Here is a 17359-nt window from a genome sequence, read left to right on the forward strand (position 1 = left end):
GATAAATGAGGAGCAGAGTGCTGACTTGGCCTCCACCGATCTGGGGCTCAGGATGGGGGGGCCTGTGACGGCACACGGGGGCCTGAACTTCAGCCACAGTTGGGCGAACAGCGATGAGGAATGGTGGCCCTGCTCCAGATGTTGGCAGAGCAGGGTGTCGTTGGTTTGCAGGTTGCAGGCGTCACATTTACATGAGCGCAACAGATGCATCTACTGAGTGACAGGGAAGCCATTTATCAAAATCTATCTTCCAACTACTTAGGTTTAAGAATATATGCTGATGATCTTTCTGTAAGCCTTCAGCCCTAAGACCATCTGCTGTTGCAAAATGAATTAAGAAAGCTCAAACTGTTTTCGCATTTGAAGATCAGCGGCTCCATTTCTGTCATAATCACCTGGCAGAAGTCCATTTAGATTTTGGAACGCTCCCACTCTAAACAACAAGCAATAAATTACACTTGCAACTCTTTGCTCCAGACAAAATCTCATAAATGCCGTCCTAAAGTCTTCATGAGTTGAATTTGATTGTAAAGCCTTTATGTTAAGATCTTTGTGAATGGTTGCAAACATACTGATTGGTTCATATACGGACAAAAGTAACAACAAAAACAGGGAAATATGCTAAATTCTTCCAAATGCAACACGCTTCCATTAACCCCCTGTTCCTTGGAAAGCAGTCATAGTGCATTTAGAGAACATTTATGCAGCTTAATGAGGGTTATTAACAGTGTGTGTGTGAGACTAAACCACTGACCCGAAGAGCACCAGGAGCAGAGTGACAGCAGCCAGATTCTGTCTCTCGGTGAACGCAGGGACCTGGAAGGCTGCGATCACAGCCACAGTCAGAGTCACAGGGATCATGTACATCAGCTGGGGAGGAAAAGACAAGACAGGGAGGCCTTTTACTTCAATATTCAATGTACTGGTTCAATAAATCCACAGCTTTAGGGTCACGTTAGCATGAAACATGAAAGCAGGTGTGCAGTATTTGCGTGTGTCTTTACCATATCATAAAAGAAGTTGAAAGTCCAGTACAAAGACTCGCTGATGCCTGCGATGTGCTGGAGCCTCTTGGAGCTGCTGTGGTGCTCGTGGACTTCATAGACGGCAAAGCTGGCGGTTGTGATTGCGTATCCAGTGATCACGCACATGGCTATGAGTATTTGCAGTATTCCCTGGATGCTGTGAGAAACAAAGAAGGACAATAAGTGAAGTCATTCCCTTTCAGCGGCCACAACAACAACAGCATTATCATCATCATCAGCTCTGTTTGTGCGGATCATCATCGATATTCATGGTTGGTTAACAACTCTGCTTTGTTTCCTTAATTTAATTTCTTCCATGGGTAAGGAGGCAGCGGGGCTACAGTGGCTGCAGACTCACAATCACAGCAATGCTTTCTTTAAATGAGACAATATGTGATGATGTGTGATAAGATATAGACACCAGTTTCAATGTCCACCTCCAAACTGCTTCTTATTGTTGCCTGCAGAGACCTGACTCATGTGAACTGCTGCCAGGCTCACAATAAATGGAACGGCATTAATAATAAACAGCTTTTTTTAAAAGAGAGACGCCCGTGTCCCGGCACTGACAAGGTAATAACTGCCGATGGAACCCCGCTGTGTCACGCAGAGACGAACACCGCTGGAGTGTGACCGTGACGCTGCAGTGAGGATAAAATGATGTCAAGCCCATGAGAGACAGGGGAGAAAAGCAAACTGACTAAATACCAAACAAGCCATCAGTTCCTCTACACAACACCCGTCACCCGCACGTTTTTAACTCTGTTGGGACATTGAGACGTTTCTGCAAGACTCAACAAGTTGCGACTCAGGCTCGGGGGTGAATCTCTTCATCTTCTGTCCTACTGTGTCTTTTCTACGTCCCTCTCTTGGCCGTAATTGGTCCGAATGTAACACGAACGGTTGAGCTCTGCCCACCGGCGCCTCACTGGTGATGCAACAACGATGTGGTATTTGGAATTAATCACAGCCCAGGAGGCATCAGACAGAAAAAGGACAAAAGTCGACGGTTCTTAATGACGATACAGCGCGCAGTATTCAGGGACGGGTTCACTGATGTGTCCTTTTGTCTTCATCCCCTGAAGTGTGCTACTCTCTCCAAACCTTTCCCTTCTTTTTTAATTACTATAGCCACTGGCAGCCTGTCCCTCTCTTGACTGTAAACCTTGTGACCATTCTGCGCCCCCTAGTGGCACGGTCTAGCATAAACAAACCCCTCCGGTTCTTAGAGCAGTGATCTCCCTCGTGTTCACCGGACTGTTCTTTCATCGTTTACATATTTTAAGCGTACGGGGGCCGTAAGCATTCTCCAATCGGCCACAATTGGGAAGATGAGTCGGTGGGAGCAGCAGCTACTCAGCAGGCTCGTTATCAATATGACCGAGATATCCTAAGAATGTTTCCCGTGAGCAACATCGGCACGCTGTGAGGATCGGACGTTTGGTATCTCTAACATAGCTCGGGCCAAATCAATACAACAAGCGGGGAAACGAAATATGAAGGAGGTAATTCGCCCATCAAGAAGAGAAGCATAGGGTACCTGAAGGCCAGTAAACACTCAGTGAGGTCGGTAGTGCTAACAGGGCCTTTTTTTATCTCCCATTGATTTACTTGATCTGATCTCCTGCAACACTCACAAGTTTGCGTATATGCGTGGCAGAGCACACACGAGCAACAGACTCGTTTTGGGAAGTGAGGTAGAATCAATCTACCTCTCTGACACGTTTAGGCTAAACACCCATTATATTGAGCCTCTGATCAATACTGCCAGCTAAGGGGAAATCAGTTAGGGTTAAATAACGCTGTCAGGACCTTCAGACCAAACCTCAGGCCATTATGACTTTGATAACTATGGAATCATCTCACGGATCGGACGGACGAGCACAGACAACCATAGATATTGTTGCAGGTCCTTACATGGCATCTTCTTCATCCACTCGGCCGAAATAGGGGTGACTGGAGACTGAAATGGCTGCAAAGAAAACAAAGAGCTGTGTTAAAAACAAGACAAGGTAGAGATGAGTAACGTTGTACTGGGACACAATGGAGTTTAGGACAAATCAATTTGCCCGTGCAGACAAAGGAAGGGCATCTCTATCCCACACACACACATATGGGCTATCCCAGCAGACTACTGGTGTGTGTGATCTCTGCTACAAACCAGAGATGGAGAAATGATGTAGCTGACCACGTGAGGTTTAGAGCTTCACCTGTGACAGATAAACCATCACCTTGAAAAGCAATCTCCCACAACCTCCCCCACCCTCAGCCCCGGACCCCCCGACCCCCCCCCCCCCCTCAGCTCCTGCAGCCGCCCCACCAGTGAGTTTACAGGTAACATATAAATGATTCCACTCGACCCCCGAGCACTCTTATTGACCAGAGGGGAATAAATTCTGTGTCTAAGCCTGAACCTGGGTATATGTGTGTTTTTATGAGCTTGTGTGTGTGTGTGTGTGTGTGTGTGTGTGTGTGTGTGTGTGTGTGTGTGTGTGTGTGTCTTGGAAGTGAGCCTGGGTCCCATAGTGTAGTTTCCTCAGTCATCTGTATTCATTGTGCATAGTGAGGTGATACTGAGGACACACAGCTCCCCCTGGCTTTAACCCACTGCAATGACTCATCACTGCACACTTGTTTCTTGATGCGAATGCAAAATGGCTGTTAAGATAGCACCAGCATCGTGCTAATATTGCACAATCCTCGTCTGCTTTGTTTCCAACCTTACGCTGTGTTTTCAGTATGAAAATGATCACTCCTGTCCAAACACAGGCAGATGTTGGGCGTCTGCAGCCTCCCACAATAGATAAATAAATAATACGGAAAGAACCACAGAAGAAAGAAGTCAAGAATTCACAATTTTCATCCTAATATCAATAGTTTAAACCATGGGGGTGTGTGGACCACCAGCCGGTACCTGAAGCACACAGAGTGGTGCAACAGACAAGGGCAAATCTATGGAAAAGTAGTTATTGTGATACATTTTTCGCAGAATGTTTTTCACCGTTTTATGGTTACTATGCAACAGTTATTGACCCTTAAGACAAATGAAATCAAACAAGAGACTAAGACAGACTCAGGAATAAACAGCGAATTAAGATAAACAACAACAATAAGACTGACATGTAAACTAAATTCCAATGTAATTGTTGTTGTTTTTGCTTTTGTTTCTAGCATTTGTGTAACTGTGGAGTCTCAGTCTGGTTGGGTGTGTTGTCGTGCTCCTGACAAGTGCAGCAGATTCTCCTCCACATATTTCATGCAAACACTGGAGTGGAAACTCACCATATTTCCGAGGATCTTTGTCAGCTGGCAGATTGGAGCGTAGGATTAAGTTATTCAGGCTGTTTAAGTATGCTGGCATGGTGTGGAAGCCCTCGGGGTTGTAGTACACCTACACTCGCGTAGACGACACACAAACACACACTCACTCACACTTTTATAATATCATTCTTTTCAAACATTTTATAGGCGAGACCTTAAAGACACAATAAACACAGGTGTCGTCATCTGAAGACAACTGGAGACTTAAACGGCGGCAGAAGTGCTGCAGTATAGCACGTTAACGACGACACTGATGGTGTCGGCGCAGCGCCATCTGCATGCTTGTAGATGATACACAAACAATTCAAATGTGAGGCTTTAACTTTCAGCCACTGAGAGAGAGAGAGAGAGAGAGAGAGAGAGAGAGAGAGAGAGAGAGAGAGAGGGGGGAACGAGAGAGGGAGTGGCAGAAAGAGAGAGGGGGAGAGAGAGAGAGTTGGTGAGAGAGAGAAGCAGGCGGACAGATTGGAGGGAACATCCAGAATCCAAATAGCTTGAATTCCTGCTTCCTGGGCTGGGGAATGTGAGCAGGGAACATCTGCATGCTTGAAGATGATACACAAACAATTCATATGTGAGGCTTTAACTTTCAGCCACTGAGAGAGAGAGAGAGAGAGAGAGAGAGAGAGAGAGAGAGAGAGAGAGAGAGAGAGAGAGTTACCTTAGACAGGGTTCTGTTTTTGGGTGGCGTCTTCAGATCCATTTGTAAACCTGCAGGAAGTGGCATGCCAAAGACAAAGCCACCATACCTGAAAACAATAGATTAAACTGATCAATCAATCACTAAATTCAACCGAGACGTTTGATATAACACCCTATACTTAATTCAGTCAAGGCAAATACCCTTCTGAGGATTAAACGTAAAATCATCTAAACCCATAACCACACTGGCAGGAAAGCAATCAGCTTGTTAATACACATTTGGCTGTAATGAACTGAACAACAAAGGGAAGGAATAGTGTGACCATGGCCACTGAAACAAGAAAATGACATCTGAAAATGGTGCCTGGAAACATTAAGTAATACTGAGTTCTTAGTTTACTTTTGATTGCGGCTTAATTCCCTCATTATTAACTATTAACCTGTGTCGGCGTGTACCGTTTGAATAGTTGAATACTTGTTTGTTAGCAGGAAACGGATCCAAGTTATCAGCAGTGTGGCAAACTGAACGCAGAGCTCGTATTTTTTGGACGATGCTTATTTGACGGTTTGCCTATTGTCATAACTGCCGTAGTGAAAATCTGCATGTTGTGATTTATGGAGTGGAAATACTGTCGGCACTTCACCTGTTCCTGATGAAGTCGTTGGCTGTGGCCACCAGGTAGTTGTCCATGTCGAAGCCTGTCAGGTTATACACAGTCTGAGAGGAGGGGATCTGCTTGTGGGGGGGCTGGTAGTGGTCAGAACAAATCTGCAGTAGATGAACGGTACAAACACATCAGACATCCTCTCTCTAACACATATGTGCACATGAAGACATAAAAACTCCACACACACACAGATATACACATAGTGACTGAGTATCACCTGTTCTTTCTGGGTGCACCTGCAGACACTAAAGCGACCCGTGCTGTTCCCTTTGGACGTCCACTGTGAGCTTCTTGTGCAGACGCTTAAAAAGAAATATTCATAAAGTTAAATGCTGTTTCATTCAAACGATAGGAGTCTCCGGGGCAGCATAGTGCTGAAGGTGTTAGACACAACTCAGAAGAAGGGAAGAGATTAAAAGAAAGACAAGGCAACATCAGCCGTCGCCTGTGCTGCTACTGGCCTCCTTTTGTGAGATTTAAAGCTAAACATTGGTCTGATGTTGTTTTCAAAGAGCTTTCAAAGCTATTTAATATGTGCTGGATCATAGAATGTGTTAGGGCTTTATTATTTTTTATACTTTTTATTATTCAGTTATTTACTATTAATATACTGAGACAGCACTTAGCAACACATCCAATGAATCGTAGCAACTAGGACACTGACTCATAAAGATACCATAATATTACCTTGATTGAATGCTAAACATTCACAGTGACCAGCTATATGAAGAGGTACGATACATAGAATCATCTAAAAATTCTCATCATTGCCAAATGTCAAAGTAGAAGGACAGATTGGGAGAAATTTCCATACTCAGAAAGGCTTAGAAGAAATCAGCACTCTTCAAGTGATTGCTCAAAGGGCATCATGAGCATAACATGGAGGCATTTTTGGGCCACAAGTCTCTCTCTCTCTCTCTCTCCCTCCTTCTCTCCTCTCTCTCTCTCTCCCTCCCTCTCTGGCAGGGACTTTTAAAAGGCCTCTCAGGTCTGCCTCATGAGTGCCAACATTGATTTGAGTGCCAGTAAGGAGAAACCCTCCCCTATAAACATGGGTGTTTAAAGAATACAAATGATGCTCACAAAGCAGATTCCTGCTCCAGGCTTTAAGCCACACGTGTGGCACAGAAACAGCAGGGAAATACAGAGAACAACAGACCAGTGAAATGAAAAAGGAGGATTTGAAGGAATGACAATGCAAAAAAATACCCCAAATAGTTACCAGGAAGGATAGAATTTAAAGGGGCTATGCAGGGACACAGTGTTCGTAAGAAGACAGCGGTCATTTGAGGTTTACATACGATTTGTCAGGTTTGTCAATGCAGGTGTTATCCATCCCAGGGAATGACATCATAACATCCTCCAACTGGCTGGCGTTTGGATTCTGATTACTGTTGAGTCAAGAAAAAACACAAAGGTTGGGCTGAGTGGTGACAGCAGAATTCAATGGTATGACCTCAACTCAAACACAAGCTTTTTACATTATGCATGGCTCTACAGAATTTAATTATTGGAATCAGTGTTGGTGTTTAGGGGCTAAGAAAGAACCTGCATTTATCAAGCCTCTCTGAGTCAGGGAGCTCACTTACGAGCAGTTTACCAACAAAGGTCGTTGGGAATAAAATGGCCACAGAGACCCAATTAGTGATTTAACTGAGGCCCTTTACTGTGAGAGAGTGGGAAGATGAATGGAGAGTCAGGACATCTAACTTCCCATGTTGGTTGTTCACCTTTAATCTCCAAAGGTACACAGATAAATAAACATTCAGGACATTATGGTAGTACTGTTTGACAAGATAACTTCACTTCAGATCCACACCCCTGTACTCTTCTCCCGTTCTATGGAGTCTGACCTGAAGAAAGAGTAGCTTGGTCCGATGTTGTAGAGTGCTGGACTGAGCTCGAGGTCCGGATAGTGCCGTATGTCCTTCTTGATGGATCCCATGCCCATAGAAAACACGACGAACAAGACAGGGAGCAGGATCTGAGATATCATGCCCTTCCAGTTCCTACGGCTGTGGTGGAACCTCTTGATCATCAGGGCCACAATCTGCTGCCAGAGCAGGGCCATGCCGCTCACCGTGGATGAACCTGACAGGGCTGGACATATTGGAAAAGGGTTGGATAGTTTTTGCAGTAACTTTCTTTTACTTTTCTGGACTAAACTTGCCTAGGAGCTAGCAGGTGATAGAACTAGGTCAGATGAGTATTAGGGACATTCAATACTGTAAGTGAAATATTAAATATGAAAAATATAATGTAAGGTAACTGAATATAATGTATTTTAATTGATAATGTGTTTTTTTTCATAGGTGGGGATATCAGATAAAGAAATGAGGAAGGACAGAAGATACCATTAAGATGAAGATGGCCTTGGAGCAAACTTACTGATCTTATCACCAAAGCTGGAGTTGCCGCCATCGAGGTTTTCAGGGTAACTGTCAATGGAGCCCGTATCAGAAATATTCTCCGATATGGACAGGGTGCCGTCGTCGCCCCCAGAGTCTGTGGATCCGTTGGTTAGCTGGAGGAACACCTGTAGGTACCAAAAGAAATGTTAGGATCAAATCATCTTTAAATCCTCCCACTGTTAAATGAGAAGGTAACTGAGGACATATACTTAGAGAAAGGTGGTATCCTATGAATTCTATCAATGTATATGATTAACTATGACAGACAATGTCTGGCCATACCTCCTCCAGGGTGGTGTCAGAGATGCCATAGCAGCCCAATTGTAGGGAATCCAGGTTGGCGTCCAGTGCGGTAAGGAGAGAGCGGTATGCCGATGCGTTCACGGAGGTGAAGGGGGGCAGCGAGTAGACCAGGTCACTGCCCTGGGCCTCCTTCAGGTGCGCTTCAGGTATGTGGGCTCGGATGAAGTCCTTCAGCTGAGCATTGTCAACGCGCTCTGCAGACTCTACTGTGTTCTGTGTCTGAAACAGGAGAGCAGGCAAGGAAGTTAGAAACATTCTTGGACCTTGAATATTATAATTTCTTCAGTAGAGTTATTCAAGAACAAAATAATAGTAATAATGCAATACTGGATTTACAACAGTATTAACAAAACACCTTCAGGAAAGCAACTGAGTGGGTGCTGCAAATGTGTGGAACAGTTTCCAGCAGTCAGTCAGTCAGTCAGTCAGTCAGTCAGTCAGTCAGTCAGCAGCAGAGTCTGGACTTTACCCATTTTGACAGTTTTCTAAATATCTGATACAAATCGCTCAATTCCAATTTGTATTGTGTTGAACGCTGGCAGTGAATGTGAGCGAGATAAACATTTATCTGGACATGAACTGTGCAGATATGCTGCAGTAATCTATGATCTACATTGAAATAAGAATGCCAGCCACAGTGTCCATGTTTTGTCATTGTCGCTTTATCTTTTCAATCAAATAGAAAATAAGTTATTTTCTCACTGCTGCGATCAGGTTGTGCCTGATAACATTCAATAGACGCAGTACAATAAAATGTTACCACTGAGCTCGGGAGCCAACAATCCAGTGCTGTCACGTGAATATGCTCTCATGGCATATAAACATGACATATTCCCTAAAGACATCCTTTGCTTTGTCATGCTTTTTGCTGAAATTTGTTTTGAATTGCTCCTTTATCATTTTGCTTAGCCCTGGTTTTTGTGTGGCAAACCTCCACCAACCTGTCTCTTAAAACGACAGGAGAACAAATGATGCCTCCTGCAAAAATGTGTGACAACAGCGATTGGATTTGTTCGTTGAGATCGATACCATAAAATCTGTGCTGTGTGATCTGATCAGATTGTACGATATCGAGTTCAGTGTGTGACAGATCGTGCGATGAATTGACGACCACCATCATCATCATTCTGTCCCGTTTGCTACATTTCATCTGTGGAGAGTAACAGGGTGGCGCTGAGGTTGTACCTTCTTGGTGAGGGTGAGTTTGTAGCCCTGACCCAGCTTGTCCTTAAGGTGGAAGGGGGATCCGCAGCATTTCAATCCTCCTCTTTCCAAGAGAGCGATGCGATCACTGAGTACTTCAGCCTCATCCAGGTGGTGGGTGGACATAATGATGGTACGGCCTGACAGGACACACACACAGACACACACACGTACACAAATCTGAATTAGTTTCCAGGTCAGAGCTGCACTGGGCATCGTTTAATATTTGTGGGCCCTACGAAGGAAGCTTATTCAATGATTTTGACATTAACAAGCTCATGTTTAATAGCCCATTTAAACCGATAGATACCAAATGGACAAGAGAGTCTTACAATCAATGTTTGTGAGTCAATAGAGCACTCGCTCATTGCTGATTCCAATTAACTTTAGGCCTTGATTTGTTACATTATATGAGGAGAAAGTCTCCAGTGGGTGTATGTGTTTGAGACCGGAATACTGTTTGGGAAACAGCGTTCATCCACAGTTCTCCTATAGAACTCCTATACATGCTGCAAAGTGCACCCTCGTTGTGTTTATGGGTTAGCCTGGATTTAATTTAGATTTTACTTCAAGTGGTCCACTTAAGATCAGATGACCAAAGGCACGTTTTAGTGGCAAGTGAAAACATCAACAGAAAAGTTTTGGCTGTTTTCACTTTGGAATATTTTGAGATCCACATATTTAGTCTATTTAAAGACTCTACTGCCACTGCTGCAGTGGGTAGCTGATGAAGAAGTATTTCTATCTCTATTTCTGCTTAATAATATGCTAAATTTAAAGTCAGGTGCCTGATAAATGGAGAAGCCCCACAGGCTTGGCTCCAGGATCACAGTGTTCCTGCTCGTCTCCTGTTTTCCCTGTTCGGAAACGCGAATGTGTGTGGGGCCTGCAGTGATTAGTTTGAGAAGGAAGTGAAATGTTTCCTTGTAGCACTGCAGGGGAACAAACGTTTGGATGGCAGAATCTGAATAATAATGTGTTAAGTTGAGTATCAGGAACAGACTTATACTTACTCACCAAACTGTGAAATGAGGCTGGAAATGCAGTGTAACTCATTACCATGTGGTTCACTCTAAACTGACTGAATTTATTTCTTCTTCTTTTTTTCTATTACGATAAAAGGAGTAGCAGCAGTACTTAAAATGACAGTGGCTTGGGTTTCATTTGTGACTTCTCTGAGCTCTTGATGACAGATCAGTGTCTCAGTTTGGGCCGCAGCCTCCTGGTGGGCACAGAAGGTACTGTAGGCGGGTGTGTGGTGGTGTCGTTCCCAATTAAGTAAAAAATATAGAAGTAATAAGAACTAATAAAACAAAGCCATCGGATTTAAATCAGTACAATTTTGGGCCGGGATAGATGTGAGGCATGTGTGTGTGTGTGTGTGTGTGTGTGTCTGTGTAACTTTTACTTTTCTTGTTCTGGATAACAATATCCCAGATGCTGCGCCTGGAACAGGGATCTACTCCTGTGGTGGGTTCATCCAGGACCACCAGACGGGAGCCCCCAATGAAGGCGATGGAGATTGACAGCTTGCGCCTCATGCCGCCTGACAGGGTGCCCACCCGCTTGTGTCGGTGCGCGTACATGTCCGTCTCCTCCAGGATACTGGGGAGAAGGAGACAGAGAATGTTCAATTTCAACTTAACAGATTGATTTCATGCAATTACAATTTGGTTTCTGGCTATCACATCAATCTCGGTGCTCATTTCCACGTTTTCCACAATTACTACATAAATATTATAACCACAGATTACAAATCTAGGACAAATGCAAAGCCATAACTATAAATTACAAGTAAAACAATAAAATGTGTTTGACTACAAGCACATTTAAATCTTTCCTATTAATTTTTTTTATTGTTATTATGCAATGAATCAGAGTTGTTAAGCACCGGGTAGCAGTGATTGTTAAACTCTCATAAGCCCTTCACATATTTTATTGTTGGCGCAACACGTCATCAACTGATATACTCTTTCACAATGTCTTAAAAACAGAGATTGTGAACCATATCAATAATACTAATAAAATGTTATCGCTGCAGGCACACGCAAAGGATGCTGGGCACTCACGAGCGGATTTGCTCACGCAGTTCCATGCGTGACCAGTTGGGGGCCTTGATCTGGCCGTACAGCAGCAGGTGCTCCTTGGCGGTCATGTGGTCAAACAGGACGTCGTACTGCATGCACACGCCGAGCTCCCTGCGGACGTCGTCGATGTTGTCCTGCATGTCTCTGCCGTAGACCTCGATGGTGCCCGAGGATGGAGCGAAGAGGCCGGTCAGGAGGGACCTGGACGCAGAGCGGGACAATCCAACAAAAATACAAGTTAATCTCATTCTAAAGAGTGTGTTGCCAGTAAAGAATAGAGAGAAAACATAAACATCAGTCTGCCGGCTCTCAAAGTGCATCATTGATCAGCCTGATCAGCATTAATGGTCTCTTGTAATTTCCGCAGCACTAAGCTGAGCATCAGCTCTGCTCACAGGCTTTCCTTCACTCACATAACATGACTCACAGTCCTCCTGTCCTTTCAAGGTCTTAAATGTGGACGGTTTGACCACAGAAAGACTGTTAGCCGTGTTCTTGTTGTCTTTTAGGGCTCTATATTTGGGGCACCATATTTGAAGCTTGACGGGTGGCTGTTAGGTATTCTCTGTTTGCAGCACTTTTCTGGTAAAGTAGGTCAGTCAGGGGAAGAAGAAGTCGCTTGTTTTGCTCCACGACAGAGAAAAGCATAGAGGGCTTTTACACATTGCTGGCAGTTGAATTCGAAGACTTTTTCATAACTTTTCTACTGCCTAGAAATCACAATAACATGCATGCTATATTTGCTTAAAACACACACGGATACAGCAATAGCAGTGGCGTACATGGTGGTGGTCTTCCCGGCTCCATTGTGACCCAGCAGTGAGGTGACATGGCCCTCGTAGAAGGAAACATTCAGGTTTTGAATGGCCACTCGGTCGCCATAGATCTTAGTGAGACCGTGGAGGCCGACGCCCACTGGGAGACGAGAGAAATCCTCGCCGGCCTGGACGGGGGAGAAGATGTCCTCGCCTGTGAGAGAGAGAGAGAGAGAGAGAGAGAGAGAGAGGGAGACCGAGAAAGAAACTGTCAATCACGCTAAAAGGGGCAGGGAACACAAAGGAAACAGGGAGTGGGAGATGACGGACGGAGACCCTGAGAGAGGGGACGCGCCCTCGCTTCAGCAGAATAAACACCCAGGAGACGGCGCCGCTTATTTTGCCGCTGGAAAATACAATATCGCTTCCGTTTCCTCTACCTTTGCCCTTGTCATCGTTGAAGATGGACAGGTCTCTCTGCAGGAAGTTGGTGAACAGGAGTCCTCTGCCCTCTGTCCTGGAACGCCTGGTGATGCAGCACAGTTCCTTCCAGAAGGAGGCTTTGAAGGGGAAGTACCATGGAGCTGGAATGCCGTATTTTCCTGATGGGCAAAAGCAACAAGATTACAAAGAGAATGCACTAGCAAACACAAAGCGGCATAAGAGCATCTGCTGAGATCTGAAATGGAAGCAGAGCAAGAAGTAGCCACAGACGTTCATTTTGGGAGGTTTTGGCTTTTTCCCGTGTGACTCCAGCTGGAGCAGGAGCAACATCCTCTCCACATGTAGCCTCAGCTGCTGGAGTTTAATTAACTGGATGGGTGTCAACACAAGCCAGCAAACTGGCCGCAGAGATTTTGGATAAACGTATGTCAGGTCAGTCTAGCTCTACTTCCTGCTCACTGACCGGCGGGAAAACCAGACAAATACAGAAATGGACGAATTTTCTTCCTTAAAAGACGCGTTGAGGTTTACCTGGAAAGACCATGCGGATGTAACCACCGATGATGAAGTAGAGGATGGAGTCGATGACCATCATCCAGCAAAGCCAACCGAAGGAGGCCGTGTCTGCCGCAATGGGGGAGATGTACGAGTTGCTCCATTGAATTCCTGAGAAGAGAAGTAACAGATTTAGCTGCGCCTCAGCGAACTAAATAATACAACAATGAACACAGAGAGTTTGTTTGATGTTAAATGCTCATACCTTCTCCTTGAGCCTCGTATCGGGAAATATACTGACTGGCATAACTGAAGCATGTCGGGGAGAACAGACTCTGTGAGGGAAAAGAGGCGAGAGTGAGGACAACAACACCAAAAGCCATGCAGGCAGCTCTACCACCACCGCCGCCGCTGTGCTCTGTTCTCTCACCAGGGCGCTCTTTTGGGCGAGCGAGAGCCCCTGCTCCATGGACATGACCACGATGAAGGGGAAGAAGCACAGGATGTAAAGGAGGCTGCCGCTCAGGCCGGCGATGTACGTCTTGTCGAAGAACGAGCTGACCAGGTAGCTGAAGGCAAGGATGCTCAAGCCGTAGTCGCAGAAGAAGAGGAAGAGGAGGAAGCCGTCGCTGTTGGCCAGGATGAGCCCATGCTTCATCAGCAGCGTGAGTATAATGATGGTCAGCAACAGGTAGGAGGCGCACTCCACGAACCAGGCAAAGAAGTGGCTGAGTGGGTTGACTCCCATCATCTTCATGTACTGTTGGCAAGGCAACGATAATCCGAATAGATGAGAAATTAATTTACCTCTTGAGGGTTTGGGGACGATCCTTCACCTCCAGACTTTTGATTTACATTTCCTGGCCTTACCTCGTGCAGCCTTAGCTCCCTCTCGTGAACCAGCTTCTTCACAAAGTCGGCCACAAACAGCACCCAGGCCGTCATGAGCATTATAGGGAACACGACGGAGACGGCGTTCATGTACCTGGGAAGCACGGAGACGACAAACGACATGTTCAGTGTGACAGCAAATTACAAAATGTCCACCTAACATTCGGCAGCGGCTTGACAGAGAAGCTGAGATAAAGAGCAGATGTGCAGTAATGAAACGGCAACACAAGGCGACAACCAAGTCTCTCTGCTTGTGTCGACCAGAAATAAACAAATTTATTTCTGGGCCTAATCATACAATATCTGGACACGGGAATGTAGTGCCGGCCGTTTCTTTTACTACAGAGCAATATTTCACCGCTATTGTATGGGGAATTATGTTGTTGAGTAATAAATCACAACGACAGAGAGGCGAGGGACGCCGTATCTCATACTTGGACTGAAGGCGGCCAGCCAGAGTCTGTCAGTGCTGCTGAGATATCGACACTCCAGGGCGACACGAAAACAAGCGTTACATCCGAGTGTGATTTACTGAAAACAAAGTAAACTCACATTGATGCTAAACGCCCGTTGGAGTGGATGTACACGGCAAAGATGAGGGACACTCTCTGTAGACGTTATTAAAAGCCTTAAAGGCATGTGTGAGTGTGGGCGGATGATATTCAGTAACAAAGGAACGGCAGGAATGAATATTCACGCCCAGGGTGCTCAGATAATCTTCCTGTGAAACGTTTTCCACGACTGTCGACTCACCGACTCTCTGTAGGGACGGATACACACAGCTGAGGAGGCTAATGTGAAAATGTAGCTTTGGAAGGTAGTTAGCTACACCAAGGAAAGGTTTGCTAGTAAAGGTTTGAAGACGCTCCGCCTCTCTTCCGAAAGGCTTCTTCAGTTCTTCTTCAGCTTCTTCAGAACTTAAGAAGCCCTTAAGACCAGAGGTGAAACATCTTCAAGTCTTTGCTGGCTAGCTTTCCTCGGTGTAGCCAACTACTAGTTACTAGTTAGCTACACCACAAGCAAAAGACACTGAAGCTAATTTTAAAGGCAAAACATTGAATAGTTACAAAGCAAATGGGCAAAAAAAGTGTGCGAATGATGTTTAAATCAACGTGAAAATCTGTGTTACTCTCTGTGGCATAATGACAAAAGCTACAAAGCAAGTCATTAGTAGCAGTGTGTATGGGTTGTGTAGTTGGATTAAGGATTGCTACTTGTAGCTCACTAATCCCCAACACTGATGTCATAGACCAGTTTGAGTGTCTGCCATATATCTGAGGCACTCACTCGTCCTTGTGGTGGCAGGGGTAAGGGAACGGCTGCAGCTGGACGGCTACTTCTCTGAGCTTCTGGCCTGTCTGGGTCTCGATGATGGCCCGGTCGATGTTCTCCTGCAGGTATATGAAGCCCCGGTTGTAGCGTAGAGTCTTACTCGCAGAGATTTGCGAATCCTTTACGTAAAAGGGGGTTCGGATCCGGTCTGTGCGCATCACGTTGTCCGTGTGCATACGGATTGTGTAGCTAACTTTGGGGGGTAGAGAGGAGGTGGACCTGCGCTTCCGGGACGAGTCCTCAACTTTGGGAATCTTGAAGATGACGCCTGAAAGAGAGATCACACCAGCTCAATGTACACAGTTTAAAGTAGAAGGACTTTGTGTCCCTGTGCTTGATCCCAAAAGCGTCTTTATGTCAACAGACACTTTTAGATTAAAAAAAGGGAATGAGTTTGTTTTTGTCAGACAGTGATGAAAGCCTAATGCACTGCTGAACCTCCGGCCTCTGTCACATTCTGGCTTGACACTCAGTAACAGATGAACCTACAGCATTCATTTTAAACATAAGACACAGCAGTAAAAGCTACTTCACTGTGACAGGCACATTCAGCACTGTGATGGGGAGTAAAAGCAGTTTTCTGACCCGCCCCAATGGCCTGGAGAACTGAGGTTGCCATTTTAGTGTAAAGCCATCACACCAAACATTGACTCACTTGCGTAAAGGTTACGTTCTTTGGCCAGCGTCTGGGCGTCGACATTGAGTTGGTCTTCGGAGTCGTACGCACGATAGCGGTCGAACTTGATGCAGGAGGAGAAGCGCACCATCAGCGTGGACAGTGTGGTGATCTGCTTCAGTATGTGCTTGTTCCTCTCCAGCAGTTCCGTCATATTTGCTATGGGAAAAAAACAAAAAACACAAAGACAAAAAATTGACAATTTTAGAAGGTTGAGTTACTTTGCTGTGATACAATTTAAAGTCAATTTAAAGTCTTGGATGTGTCTGTCTGACTAAATACTACATGACCATGTAGCAAAATTGCCTGCACATCATCACTTTATATTTTACTTTGATCAGAAAAATACTGACACCACAGCAGGATTAAAAAAAACCGAGCAATCACATTAAAAATCTTGTTTCAAAAGTGCATGAAATATAACTGCATAAAGAGATTTGATCATGATGGAAATCATTCCGTAACCCATGGAAACAGCCATAAAGCACATTTTCACATCGAGTACATTTTGCATGCAGAAAGCGAAAAAGCCCGAATATGTGCAACTTAAAAAAGTTAGACCTTCAAATGCAAACTCACAGAAGATGTTGAGCGTCTCTTTCATGTTGGCAACATCGATATTCGTCTGCATCTCAATAAAATCTTTCACAAAGGAGACGCTGAGCGAATTCTGCCGGGAGGGAAGAGGGGAGGGGTTTGAAAGGAGACACATTACGCAAACATCAAGATTCAATGTGCTGACAGCCCGCAAGGCTCCAAGGCTTCCTCACAGTGCGGCGACCGGGGCGGAATGTACAGAGTTTTCGTACCTGCAGCATCGGCATAGTGTTGGTGAGTATTTGCGCAGCCTTTATGACGTAGGAGGAGGATTCGATCCAGTCTTCAGAGTACTGCTTTAGGTCTGCAAACTCCTGCAAGGTGTAGTTGGCCTGAACAAGGATAAAGACAGAGGTCATTTAAAGTTAGGTGGGCGTGGTCAGAGGTGTGTGTATGTATGTATGTATGTGTGTGTGTGCGTGTGTGTGTGTGTTGGTGTGTTTGTGTGCGTGCGTGCGTCTGTGTGTGAAATCTGTGAAGGTGAAACAATATTAGTAGCAAAGGCATAC

At 45.1% G+C, this 17359-nt stretch overlaps 1 protein-coding gene across 1 annotated transcript in view; it reads right to left on the reverse strand.

Moving 5' to 3' along the window:
* Nucleotides 1-17359, reverse strand: part of abca12 (ATP-binding cassette, sub-family A (ABC1), member 12) — a 50878-nt gene that overhangs the window by 7665 nt on the left and 25854 nt on the right. Inside the window, exons 37-60 of the mRNA XM_076169823.1 lie at nucleotides 17063-17182; nucleotides 16833-16923; nucleotides 16233-16412; nucleotides 15533-15845; nucleotides 14225-14339; nucleotides 13785-14114; nucleotides 13620-13689; nucleotides 13391-13525; nucleotides 12856-13017; nucleotides 12443-12629; nucleotides 11643-11861; nucleotides 10982-11178; nucleotides 9556-9713; nucleotides 8350-8589; nucleotides 8045-8192; nucleotides 7510-7756; nucleotides 6958-7047; nucleotides 5874-5958; nucleotides 5633-5757; nucleotides 5008-5095; nucleotides 4308-4416; nucleotides 2943-2997; nucleotides 1005-1182; nucleotides 755-870 (exon numbers count right to left, since the gene is read on the reverse strand). Coding sequence (XP_076025938.1) covers nucleotides 755-870; nucleotides 1005-1182; nucleotides 2943-2997; nucleotides 4308-4416; nucleotides 5008-5095; nucleotides 5633-5757; nucleotides 5874-5958; nucleotides 6958-7047; nucleotides 7510-7756; nucleotides 8045-8192; nucleotides 8350-8589; nucleotides 9556-9713; nucleotides 10982-11178; nucleotides 11643-11861; nucleotides 12443-12629; nucleotides 12856-13017; nucleotides 13391-13525; nucleotides 13620-13689; nucleotides 13785-14114; nucleotides 14225-14339; nucleotides 15533-15845; nucleotides 16233-16412; nucleotides 16833-16923; nucleotides 17063-17182 — 3758 coding nt within the window. The remainder of the gene's footprint in view (nucleotides 1-754; nucleotides 871-1004; nucleotides 1183-2942; nucleotides 2998-4307; nucleotides 4417-5007; nucleotides 5096-5632; nucleotides 5758-5873; nucleotides 5959-6957; nucleotides 7048-7509; nucleotides 7757-8044; nucleotides 8193-8349; nucleotides 8590-9555; nucleotides 9714-10981; nucleotides 11179-11642; nucleotides 11862-12442; nucleotides 12630-12855; nucleotides 13018-13390; nucleotides 13526-13619; nucleotides 13690-13784; nucleotides 14115-14224; nucleotides 14340-15532; nucleotides 15846-16232; nucleotides 16413-16832; nucleotides 16924-17062; nucleotides 17183-17359) is intronic.

This window comes from Genypterus blacodes, unplaced genomic scaffold (genome assembly GCF_046128005.1).
Source record: "Genypterus blacodes isolate CSIRO-AG114 ecotype Tasmania unplaced genomic scaffold, CSIRO-AGI_Gbla_v1 ptg000214l_1, whole genome shotgun sequence".
NCBI classification, from domain to species: Eukaryota; Metazoa; Chordata; class Actinopteri; order Ophidiiformes; family Ophidiidae; genus Genypterus; species Genypterus blacodes.